Raw genomic sequence first — 13,737 nt, forward strand, 5'->3', positions numbered from 1 at the left:
TAAAGGATCTTTTTATCCTTCAATAAATTCTAAAAATGTGGACTAGCTGATATCTGTTCAAAAGTTTTGTTTTAAAATATTAGATTGTTTTTGTCCTATACCTGCTTTCCTTATTGTACAATAACTACCCAACACCCTAAGAGAATTTTGAATGGATCCTGAGAAACCAAATGTAGGTTCCTCTGTAAAAATGATTTTGCAAGAAGTCTTAAACTAAAATAAAAATAACTACCATTTACTGAATACCAGTAATAAGCATTTTATATGAATCTCCTTTAATCATTTAATGGACAAATTCTCAGCTACATCTTTAACTCAGTGGCTGGCTAAACATTGCTCTGGTTGGGGTCACTGATTTTTAAAATGTTCAACAGGGCATTAAGGGTAGTGGTTCCCAAATCTGGCTAGAAGTCAGAATCAACTTTGCTTTTCAAAAACGCAAACCCTCAGAGCCAACTAAAGCCTGCTGAATTTGCATTTCTGAATTTCTTTTTTTTTTTTTAACAAAAGCTTACTATGATGGTAACATAATCATGACGGTAACATAACCCAAACACTAAAAAGTTCCACAGTGACCTTAAAGACCACCCAAAATGCAAACCCACATGCTGTCCCAAACTGTTCAACAACCAAAGCAGTTCCACTTTTGTCTATTTTATATAATGAGACTCCAAGTAAGATTTGGGCTTGGAGAAGGAATAAGAGTAAAATTACTTTCTTTTTTTAACCTATTTACTACCAGATATCATCAAAAGTATAGCTTCAGATCAGTAAACAGTGATTCTGACTGACCTCTAATCATTCTTTGTCTTCCTTCTCAATGATTAAAAAAAAAAGAAAAAAAGAAAGAAACACAGGAGTCACAGCTTTATTGTGCTCCTCCCAGATGCAAGAAGACTGGCCTGGATCCCTCAGAGTAGTTCTAACGAAACTACTGTTAAAAAACAAGGCTGGAGTCTTTAAATGATGTAACTGGTCTGGTCAACATTCTCTCAAAGGGTTTTTGGTTATCATCAGTGGTATGGTGCTAAACTTTCAGGTCCTAAAATTAGTCAACCATATAATGAGGAAAAACTACCTTAAGCCATATTTCAGAAGTTCAAATTCTAGAATACAGAACAATGGGAGAAAAAAAAGAGCTAGAGAATCAGGGTTGTACCGCTGCTTACGCCACTACCTAGTTACATGATTAAAGCAAATATTTTATTCTCTGGATTCTGGCCCCTCAAACGCATCCTCAAAAACTCTAAGTCTCCCTAGAATAGTTCAAAATTAAAAATCCTTTCCAGGGATAACTTTATTTACTAGTGAGTTTCTGAATACTAGATATAATGTTATGGCTCTAATTAATACTTACTAGCAAATAACTTAGAAGATACATTCTTATTTAATAGGAATACAGTCAGAATTCTTATATTACACAGCATAAAAAACGATTTACTTTGCAGTCAAAAGAAAATCAGAGCTAAACAGAAATTTCTATTTGCTCTGATCTCTTCCCTCAAGTGGAACTGAAAAATAGCTGAATAACTGAACAAGTATTACTTATAGTAGTATACACATCACTTACTTCATCATAATTTGATTTACTCATTCTGTTCCTATAGAGCATAAAACATAGTTTGGTTTTTGTTCACAGTTCACTGAAAATTATTCCAAAAACATCTGAAGCCTCTTTAATATTCCTCTCAGTACATAAAACTTTCCAGTGTAGCATCTCATTACCTTATCTACACTATTCCTGTCTGAACATTCAGCTTCACTCATTAGAATAAACATCTGCTGCAAACATTATTAATGAGATTCTTATCAAGAGACCCAAGCAAGTTACTAACTACCTGGGGTAATTTTACTGTTCTGTATAAAAACCATTAGAGCAGCAAATAGAGAAGCTACCTGAACATATTATAGATAGTTTATCCCTACAATAGCTATTTCTACAAGTCACTAAGTACATTTATCAGGACATACACAGCATGACCACATGTCGAACACTCATTTATAACAAAGGAATAGGACATGGTTTTTAATGAGGAAAAATAAAAAGACAATTTACCTTTCACATTTATACATTTAGTCAATTATATAAAAAACCCTGTCAAAGTACCAGGGGCTAAGCAATAACATAACTGATGAGAAGAAAAACATTTCTTCTTGTTTACTGAAGTAAATTTTCTTTTTATTGAAGTATAGTTAGTTTACAATATTGTATCAATTTCTGGTGCACACCATAATGTTTCGGTCATACATATACATACATATATCCCCTTTCAAACTCTTTTTTTCATTACACGTTATTACAAGACACTGAATACAGTTGCCAGTGCTATACAGTAGAAACTTGTTGTTTATCTATTTTATATATAGTAGTTAGCATTTGCAAATCTCAAACTCCCAGTTTATCCCCTCCCACCCGCCTCCCCCACAGTAACCATAAATTTCTATGGATTTTTTCTAGTCCTATGAGACCATTCATGTTTTGTAAATAAGTTCATTTGTTTCTTTTTTTTAAGATTCCACATATAAGCGATATCATATGGTATTTGTCTATCTCTTTCTGGCTTACTTCACTTAGAATGACAATCTCCAGGTCCATCCATGTTGCTGCAAATGGCATTGTTTTACTCTTTTTTATGGCTGGGTAGTATTCCATTGTATAGATATACCACATCTCCTTTATCTAGTCATCTGTCAATGGACATTTAGGTTGTTTCTATGTCATGGCTATTGTAAATAGTGCTGCTATGAACATCAGGTGCACGTATCTTTTTGAATTAGAGTTCCCTCCAGATATATGCCCAGGAATGTGATGGCTAGATCATATGGTAAATCTATTTTTAGTTTTTTAAGGAATTTCTATACTGTTTTCCATAATGACTGCACTGAACTACATTCCCACCAACAGCGTAGGAGAGTTCCCTTTTTTCCATACCCTCTCCAGCATTTACCATTTATGGACTTTAATGATGGCCATCCTGACTGGTGTAAGGTAATACCTCACTGGAGTTTTGAGAATTGCTTATTTAGGTCTTCTGCTCATTTTTTGATTGGGTTGTTGTTGTTGTTGTTGTTGTTGTTGTTGCTGTTAAGCTGTATGAGCTGTCTGTACAGTCTGGAGATTAAGCCCTTGTCAGTTGCATCATTTGCAAATTTTTTTCCCATTCTATAGGTTGTCTTTTTGTTTTGTTTACAGTTTCCTTTGCTGTGCAAAAGCTTGTAAGTTTAATTAGGTCCCATTTGTTTATTTTGCTTTAATTTCTATTGCCTGGGTAGACTGCCCTGGGAGAACATTGCTAAGATTTATGAAAGAAAATGATTTGCCTATGTTTTCTTATAGGAGCTTTAATAGTGTTTTGTCTTCTGTTTAAGTCTTTAAGCCATTTTGAGTTTATTTTTGTGTATGGTGCGAGGGAATGTTCTAACTTCACTGATTTACATGCAGCTGTCCACTTCTCTCAACACCAATTGTTGAAGAGATTGTCTTTTCTCCATTGTATATTCTTGCCTTCTTTGTCGAAGATTAATTGACCATAAGTGTGTGAGTGTATTTCTGGGCCCTCTATTCTGTTCCATTGATCCATATGTCTGTTTTTGTGCCAATACCACGCTGTTTTGATTACTATAGCTCTGTAGTATTTTCTGAAGTCTGGGAGGGTTATTCCTCCAGCTTTGTTCTTTTCCTTCAGTACTGCTTTGTCAATTCTGGATCTTTTGTGACTCCACAGAAATTAGGATTATTTGTTCTAGTTCAGTGGAAAATGTCCTGGGTAATTTAATAGGGACTGCACTAAATATGTAGATTGCTTTGGGTACAGCCATTGCCATTGTAACAATATTGATTCTTCCAATTGTAACAATATTGATTCTTCCAATGCAAGAGCACGGGATATTATTTCATTTCTTTAAATCATCTTTACGTTCCTTAATCAATGTTTTGTAGTTTTCCACATACAAGTTTTTCACCTCCTTTGTCAGGTTTTATTCCTTTTTTTTTTTCTAATGTGACTTTAAAAGGGATTTTTTTTTTACTTTCCATTTCTGATATTTCACTGTTAATGTAAATGTAAAGAAATGTAACTGATTTCTATATGTTAATCTTGTATCCTGCTACCTTATTGAATTCTTTTATCAGCTACTGAAGTAATTTTTTTAATCTTTATGTTAAACTTGTTTCCCTACCTTAAGTTTACTTTTATACATTTTTATTTAAAAAAAGGAAATAAATTTGTGATGTAAAAATAGTCTTTTTAAGGACAATGTATTCAATCACAGGTTGGCAAACTATGACCAAAGGGCCAAGTCTGGCCTGCCACCTGTTTCTGTAAATAAAGCTTTATTATAACAAAGTTATTCTCATTTTATTTGAGAGCAGTAGAATACAGCTGCTTTTGTGTTACTATCGCAGAGCTGAGTAATTGAAATAGAGTTCACATGGTCACATAGCCTTAAAATATTTACTATCTGGCCCTAACAGAAAACATTTGGTGGGGGAGGGTATAGCTCAGTGGTAGAGTGTGTGCTTAGCATGCATGAGGTCCTGGGTTCGATCTCCAGTACCTCCTTTAAAATAAATAAATATATAAACCTAATTACCTTCCCCCAAAACAAAAATTAATTAATTAATTAATTAAATGTTAAGAAAGGAAGGGAGGGAGGGAGAGAAAGAAAGAAAGAAGGAAAGAAAAGGAAACATTCACTGAACTGTGAATCAGATGAAAAACTTAAGAGATGGGGGTTCTGTCTTAAGCACCCTTGATCCATTCAGCACTGACACAGAGCCCTGGAGGTAACAAGTTCTCAATATAATTTCTAAATGAAAGAAAGAAGGGGATTCCCAGACCAGGATTCAGGAAGAATGAATCTGTCATAAATTTTCTCCAAGGAGCATTATACAAATGTATCTATCTCCCTTACTTGATTTTTATAAATTACATTTCCATGAATGCTTAAGTGGCTTTTCTTTTTAATTCCTGCAATAATTTTCCTTGTAAGCCAAGTCCCACATTTACCTTTTTCTCAAAGTAGGGATACACACACACACACATACAAGACAGAAGGTAAGTATATGCACGTATAAATCAGTAGCTATCTGTTACTGTGTATCTACTATATGATAATTGTTTTAAATCACTTCATTTACTCCTTTTACAACAATTTTATGGGGGTATCAGATCATCCTTATCTTATATAAACTCAAACAAAAGTTCTTTCTTAGGGCCATCTAGCTTTATTCTGCCCCAGTGTGTCATTTTCCTTGAAATAGTCTTCTTTTGGGGGGTTAGGGGGCCACAGGGAGGAGGCTAAATGGTTTACATTTTTGTTTGGAAACTAAATGTGACAAAGAGTTGTAATCTTTAAAAACCTAAGAAATGTCACAACCACCCCATGTGTTTCCATATCTTTAATGCGAAGACATTGGCAGCTTTTCACTGACTAATTCACTCAATAAATATTTATTGAGTGCCTACCATGTGCCAGGAACTATTCTAGGCACTAAGGACACAGTGGTTAAAAAGACAAAAGCCCCAGCCCTCATGAAGTTTGTTTTCATTATGATCATCAATTCACTGCAGGGCTTTTGCTTTTCCATTACAAATGATTCCCATAGGGTTACATTTTTCTTATGTCAAATTTATACTCTGAGTTATTTTCTTTTACTTTATTATCTGCATTACTATAGTGGTTACAAAAAAATAATAATTTGGTTTTCACTTAGATAATAATTCAGAAACCATTTAAATTTGTAGTGTTTAATCTCCAAATTAAAAAGAATTAAAATAAATTGTGAGATTAATTCTAAAAACTTAGTATACTTATAAATCACCACTTTCACAAAGGTGCTGAACTGATTTTGAAAGAATGCATTTTGAAGATTGATTGTTTCTTTACAAATTCTGCTAATTAAGTAAGTACACAAAAAAAATTCTATTGTTAAAGTTCTAATTATCTTTTCCCAGAATATTCTACAGAATCTCTGAAAAAGCAGTATTTCTGAATTACAAGACAGTTCAATTCCAATTGTATCTGCAGTACTTTTTCATCAATTCTCCTGGTATTGCATTTCACCCAAGGAAAACTGACTCTCCCTTCCCCTGCATCTCCACTATGACTAGTACAGATTCTCTTTCTAGATCTTACCTTTGAAATTCTCCCAAAGGTCAAACTATATGTAGGTTCTCTGGAAACATCACACTTTGTTCATACTGTTTGATTTAAGTATTGTATTATATATCTTTTTTCCCATTTTTATTGCAGCTTTATACACAATAGCCAAGATACAAAAAAACCTAAGTATCCACCAACAGATGAATGGTTAAAGAAGATGTGGTGTGTGTGTGTATATATATATATATAAAATGGAATATATACACATAATGGAATATTATTCAGCCATAAAAAGGAAATCCTGTCATTTGTAACAACATAGAACTTGAGGGTGTTATGCTGAGTGGAGTAAGTCAGATAGAAAGACAAACTATGATATCACTTACATACGGAATCTAAAAAAAGCAAACTCATAGAAACAGAGACTAGAATGACAGTTACTAGGGACTGAGTGGGTGGGGAAAAATGCAGAGGTGCTGCTCAAAGAGTACAAATTGCCAGTTATAAGAAATATAAGTTCTAAGGATCTAATACACAACATGGTGATTATAGTTAATACTGTATTATATACTTGAAAGTCGCTAAGATGATAGATCTTAAATGTTCTTACCACAAAAAAAGAAATGGTAATTATGAAAAGCAATTGAGGTGTTAGCTAATAATACAGCAATAATTATTTTGCAATATATAACTGCATCCAATCAATAAGTTGTACCCTTTAAATTTATACATTATCACGTCAATTATATCTCAATGAAGTTGGAAAAAAACTGAAATATACATATCTATGAGTGTGTGTATATATGCACTCATATATACACGTACTCCAAACTATTCTAAAACATTTTCTTTATTATGAAGTTAATAGGACTTCTATATTAATATCTGTTAAAATAATTACTTCAACTATTATAACATCTTGCTAAATGAATTAATACAGATAGTAAAGCTATAAAAAATGGCTTACAAAAGAAAGAAAAAGTTAAATGTTACTGAAGAAACATAAAATTTATACTAATAAATATTTTTAAGCTTAGGAAGATGAATATGAGGCTAACCTTTGTTGTAAGAACACACATTAAAAATGTATAAAATTACAAAAGCTATTAGCAAGGGTTAAGCGAAACAGAAAAACTATTGAAGGAAAAAAATACAGAATGAATCAGGGAGACTTGGTAATTTTTAGATTATAAACTAACAATACATCTGTTAATTTTAGAAGTGCCCATCAACCATAAAAAACAAGGTGGTAGACAGCACACATACCAAAAAACACAGCATTATTAACAAAAAAGACTATCAGATTTAAATTTGGTACAGATTTATGTCAAACTAACATAACTCTGAGACCAAAAATTTAGCAGAATCAGAGATAATTATATTACACAGCTAAGGATACTAGCAAAACAAAAACTGTACAATATATGAAACATGCTTCTTTTGCTGTTCAAGTCACTCCCAGGAGTGCAAACCTTCTCCAACAACAAAGCAATACTCTTCAAGCATTCAGGTTATTAGTATAACTTTTCTTTAGAAGTCTAACTTACCGAGTACCATCTGCTTTCCAGCTTACTTTATATGGCTTCTGCTCCAAAAGTTTAATATTTTGCTTGTCCATGGAAACAGGCTGTGCTCCAGGGAATCCAGACCTTAGAAAAGAACACTGTATTATTATTATGGCTGGTATCCATACAAAGCAATACATGTCTTAAACCAACCTCACATGAGTCAAACATTTATCACAATGTTCTCCCTACCGTGAGATTAATGTCACTTGGAATAATATCAGCTTTCACTGGAATGCTAACAAAAGGTTATCATTTTCTTGACATTTTACAAGGCAAGTTAACAAGATGCTAACTGCCACTACTATACTATGACTATTGGGCTATAATTTTTAAATGTTAGTCACATGATCTAAGTAGTAAAGCAGGTATGTCTACAAGTTTCTTACTTCAGGAAGAAGTTTAAATATTGCCTTATTATCTTACATTGCTCTAGACCCCATACTCCTCCATCACAACACTGCCAACTAAGCATAACTCCGCAGCGTTGGCAAGTCTCTGCTCAAAAGATGACCAGAAGTGACAAAACAAGAGAAATTTAGGTCAAGATTAAAGTACACTGGCAAGAGTTTAACAGAACACTGAAACTGATAATAATTCAACACCATTTTCATCTTTTGGTTAAAATTATTTCTAGCTGACTGATCTGCTTGTACCAGTCCAAAGATTTCTTTATACTAGTAATTTTTAACAATAACCTTGTTTCATCATGTTCCAGCTGTATTATAATCTTCTGTCACAGGCAGCAATGATCAATAGATGACCACAGACCAAGACTTGAGAACAACAGATAAGAGCAGTGAACTCTCTCCTGAATCCTCTCCCATGAAATGTCTGATAAATATCTTCAAGGCATGGTAAGGGGTAGAATATATTTATAGCTGATTCTCCCAGGTGTCTTATTACAGAAAAATTGGGAAATGAGACACATCCAAGTTTCGCCTCTTCTCCATTAATAAAATAAGGGTAACCGACATTAATCAGCAACAGTAGAATCAAACCCACAAAGTAAATACTAGACAGTGACAACAGTAATTTTCTATTCCTTTAGGAAGACGTGTGAGTCATCTAATTTTGGCTCAACTGTCTAGTTATTACACTGTTTATTTTGAGAAAAACCTAATAAATTCTTGCTTGATATCTTTTTAAGAACTTGATGTAAACACACAAACTTCAAGAAACAAAGAAGGTATATCACTGTTTGCATTAATGTTAAGTATTGCAGAGTAATAATAAGTTTTATTTAAAACTTTAAAATGTTTATTACCCTTCCCAGCCACAGAATTGATGACACTTCTGCTGTACTTCTCCTAACTTTGGTTGAGTTGTTACTTGCGTTACACCTTTAACAGTTACACCTTCCAAGAAAATAGCACCCTGAAAATTAAAGGAAAAGAAAAGTATATTAGAATTTAAATCCTTTCACAAAGACCAAACTGAGAGACAGATTCATCTATTTCCACAAATCTAAGCAAATATATACAACAAATGGTCTGCTACAGGAGGTTCTATAAACTCCCCTGGGATGGTACACTCATTTCCTTTATCCAGCATATGATTTTCAATGTATATATACAGCCCAGTGTCTATATCATGTTGTCAAACCATCCATAAGTATTACTCAGTAACTATAACATCAATTATAACTTACCTACCACTTACTCAGAGCCAGGAAAAGTATCTGGCATTTTACAGTTCCTCTAACCCTTATACCAATTCTGAAAAGTGGTAAAAACAGAATTTGAACTCAGGTCTATACTATACCATTCACCAATGATTATCCTTTGGGGAGGGGGAGAGAAGTTGTATGGCTTATGAAGTTTGGATTTTAAGGGGATAACACCTACAATATATATCTTTGTAAACTAAAATAAGAACGTAACAGTAGACAAAGTGGCTAAGCTACAATCATCAAATGTATCAACATAAAATTAAATATTACTCATCACTAAATTTTTAATCTAAATTCTTTAACTCAGAACTACATAAATTATCTTATTATATTTCATAGCAAGCATATATTTTTAAAATATCACAGAGAAGTGAAGCAGACAGAATTTATGTATCAAATAAATAAAGAACACCCCTGGAAATTTTAAAGACTGAAAAAAAATAGTCTAGATTCACACTAAAATTACTTTCAGACTCATAAGAGGGCTGGCATCAGTCTTAAGAAAAATCTATAAAACAACTCTAGCTATTATAATTAGGGAATAAAAAATATGGTCTGTAAGCTGCAATGATCAACCTTCTGGCAAAGATTTGACAACTGAACTACTTGGGAAGGGAAAAAAAAGAATGTAAGATTTAGCCCACATATATCCCTGTCAAATCTAGAAGAGTCTTGAGCTGATGCAGCAGACACTGGTCCTACCTTTTGCCCCTAATTCTGAATCATATTTTATAGTTATCAAAAATGCCATCTACTTTGTTTTCCTTAAATAGAGGTTCCATGGGCCAAAGGATCAAAGAGTATCATTCCTCTCCTATTACACTATCACCTCTCTTTACTAGCCAATGAAATTTCTGTTGTAGAACCATTTCTTTCATTAAATATAGTAACTAAAGAAAGAATTTTTAAAGGAAAGCTTAATCAATAACCAGATGGTTAAGATTTTTTTAACATACTTAGTTATTGAGATACTCAGATAACTTCAACATCCTGATAAAATTACATCTTGTATATACTAATTAAAAAGAGAAAGCATTCTAAAAGTTCAATATTCAGCACCTTTATATATTAATAGCATAGAATTTTTTTTAAGTTTTACATGAGGAAGGTATCTAACTTCACTTATGAGTATGTATTCCCTAAGCAAAGTCAAAACAATCAATGATAATTTCTGAAAAGCAAAGTTCAAATTAGTATAAGTTAATCCTAAAAACACAAACATTGCCTCCTTTTTTAAACAAATAGCAAAAAGGACAAAAGCAGAGGAATATGATCAACATTCAATCTAGTGTTTTCCTACAATATTACTACAGAAAAACTTTAATAGGTCTACACAGTTGAACAAGCTAAATATTTTTTAATTTAACAGAACAAATGAATATTGAGTCTCAGTATAGACTTAACAACTACTGAGTCTGCTTATAAAAACATAACTCCAGTCATCTAGCAAATGTCCATCATCCATTTATTTTTCTTCTTCCTGAGTTGTTCCTACACTGCACCAATTTCTTTCTCATTTTTAGTTTTCCCTATTTTTTTCTGCAATAATTATTGAGTAAAAAGAAAGATACAAGTAAGTCCAACAAAAACAGCAAGCATGATGTACTCCATGCACAAATAACATTCAGTAACTTTAACTCTGGGATAATGTAATTTGCTGTTTAATGTCATTATAAGTTTCTTCTGATGAAAATATAATTTTGCATTATTTAAAATGATGTAATAATTCCTAGAATGATCACTAATCCCAAATATAAACAGCAATGTCTTAAGTCTCGAACGATTTTCAAACATACAGTAGTTGAGCTTTAAAGTCATTGACATTTACTTTCACTTTTTAACAAATTACCACTTCAGTTTGTGGGAATTTTTTAAAAAAATCAAAAGTAAAAAGAAGATAATGTATACTTAAGATGAAAGACGTGTATTTCATAAACAGCCTTAAAATGGAAATTTGTATGGGTATCCCAAACAGGACAAAAGGAATGAATGATTGATCAGAGGGAAATGAGGAAATTACTACAGAAGATGGGGACCAATCTATACGTGAGAGAGAGGGGTGTGCACGTATAAAGAGAGTAAGTAAGTATGTATGTAATGTATAATAAAGACATGTTAGTAATGAAGAAAATTCATTAATAGACTTATTCAAAGAGATGATCCTAGATTAATCCATTCAAAGAAGCAAGTAGCAATACCTGTAAGTCATACTCTTTCAACTGGATAGCAGCATGTGCTCAAAAGATGAATAAAGGTGTCTTAGTACTATGAGGGCCAAGTATAGGACATGTACCACTGTTACAAACCCCAAAAGAACCATCAGAATTGACTACAAGAAGTACATTACTTCAAATCATAATCATATCAATATCAGGGTCAGGAAAGAGAAACTCTAACAAAAATAAATTCTCATACCAAAATAAGTTCATTGCGTTAAGAGCTGTGAGCTACAAAGAATTAATCACTCTTAGATTGCCTCCATTAACTACTAACTACCATCAACCTCAACTGAAACAAAAGGAAAATGAAAGCTTTCCAACCATGAATCTGCCAATTAACTACAGCTACACTTGTTATCCTCTCAACCATACTGCTGATATCACTCAAGTCAACCCTCCAGTCACCCTTCCTCTCTGATGGTCTTGTCCTCATTATTTTGGAGCCCCTTCTTGATTCATCTTTTCACTAACCACCCTCCCAAAGAGTTCCAATGTAAACCCTAGAATCTCTTTTTCATAAATAACCTTCCCTATAACCTCAACTTTTTTCATGAACACCTATACCCTGTGTCTTAACTAAAAGCTAGCTCTCCACCAAGAAGACCACTCACTTTTTAGGTGAAAGCTACTCATTCTCCCACTGCCCAAGTCCCATGGGGGTAATGTAAACAATTCCCTTATATCCTCACTGGTTTCCTGGCGTATTTCAAGAGCTCCTCTTCGATTTAGACCAAATCCATTCAGCTATATCACTCAGCTGTGGTAGGGCAGATATCCACTGTGGCTGGATTTCTTTCTTTAAGAGCTGCCTTTCCCATCCACAAAGACAGGACCCTAACAGCTATGTGATATGATATTAGAAGATAACATCCCAGCCCAGCCAAAGTTAATGGGAGCATGAGTGAACCCCTAACTCTATCTGAACCCATCAGGTTCTCTCTTCTGGTAACTTTGAATCTGCACTCAGAGAGTGAAAGTCTCTGCATGTGGCTAAAATTATAACATGTAAACTTAGAAGATGTAAGATAGTAAAATCTCCCAGGTAAACAAGCAATCAGCTATATTCCTGTGCTTGAGTTGCACTCATTTACTCATAATAAATCCCTCTTATTATTTAAGCTAGTTTGAGTTAGTTTCTGTTACTTACAACTAGATAATCTAAACTAGTAAAACACTCTATCCTTCATACATTGACCTCCAGTCATTTCTCCACATTCATCAAAAACAGTATTTCTCACCATGCTAACTTCTATCATTACATTGCTAACATGAACATCCATTGAGATAATTTGAGCCATCAAACAACCTAAGCTTCACAGTTAGGTAATTTCATTTTTGATGACCTGTATCTTTGCTTAACTTGAGCACACTGCTCCATGGTCACACCACCCTCATTCCAGACTGCTCCACCTTTTGATTCCTCAATTCAACCCACATTGATTGAGTACCCTCAACATTCTAAAACCAACCTGCCACTCTCACCTCTTTCATTAAATGGCTTAACTCTTTTACTCTCACTATGCTCACTTTGCAATTTCACCAAGACTAACAGCCCTTCACTCCCTTTTCAGTCAAACAGCTCCCCCACCGACCTTATTTCCTATTCAATCTAAATCCTACGGCTGATTACTTCCATTATTTTTCACCCGATACCCTTAGTACTTCTCACTGTCCTCTCCTTCCATCACACCCATACTAAATATACTCAGTCCTGTGTCAACTGGCCATTAATATTCCCCACCTCCATACAGAGACAGCTGAAATTTACTGAGGAAAAATCACAATCTCAGTGCTAAGGATGAGACTTCCCTCCTCTTGCTGAAGACCTATTTCTCTATCTGCTCTTAAACTCCATTTCCTCTCATCTCCTCAGAAACTGTTCTATCATTTATTTCCCAACCTTCATTTTCAACTTCATTGACTCCACTAGCTCCTTATCTACAAGTATTAATATGCTTGAGTTTATTCCATACCAAAAAGGATCTCTGACTATGTCAGCAGCAAGTTATCACTCTTAAGTCACCCTTTTTGATCATAACCAAATTATTCAAGTAGTCTGTACCAGTGTGCAGAAAAGAGTTAACATAAAAGGACTGCTTGCAAGGTTGGCCCCTGGGTGGCATCTGGGAACACAACTCTCAGTGTTCTCAGTCAACTAATAAGGCTGGTTGACCAT

At 33.8% G+C, this 13,737-nt stretch overlaps 1 protein-coding gene across 4 annotated transcripts in view; it reads right to left on the reverse strand.

Moving 5' to 3' along the window:
• Positions 1-13,737, reverse strand: part of RNGTT (RNA guanylyltransferase and 5'-phosphatase) — a 198,009-nt gene that overhangs the window by 153,733 nt on the left and 30,539 nt on the right. For all 4 annotated transcript variants that reach the window (XR_012074822.1, XM_006200295.3, XM_072965592.1 and 1 more), the window contains exons 7-8: positions 8,938-9,047; positions 7,653-7,754 (exon numbers count right to left, since the gene is read on the reverse strand). Coding sequence is in view for 3 of the 4 variants with exons in the window: in XM_006200295.3 (XP_006200357.1) it covers positions 7,653-7,754; positions 8,938-9,047 (212 nt within the window). In the remaining variant the exon portion in view is untranslated. The remainder of the gene's footprint in view (positions 1-7,652; positions 7,755-8,937; positions 9,048-13,737) is intronic.

This window comes from Vicugna pacos, chromosome 8, assembly GCF_048564905.1.
Source record: "Vicugna pacos chromosome 8, VicPac4, whole genome shotgun sequence".
NCBI classification, from domain to species: Eukaryota; Metazoa; Chordata; class Mammalia; order Artiodactyla; family Camelidae; genus Vicugna; species Vicugna pacos.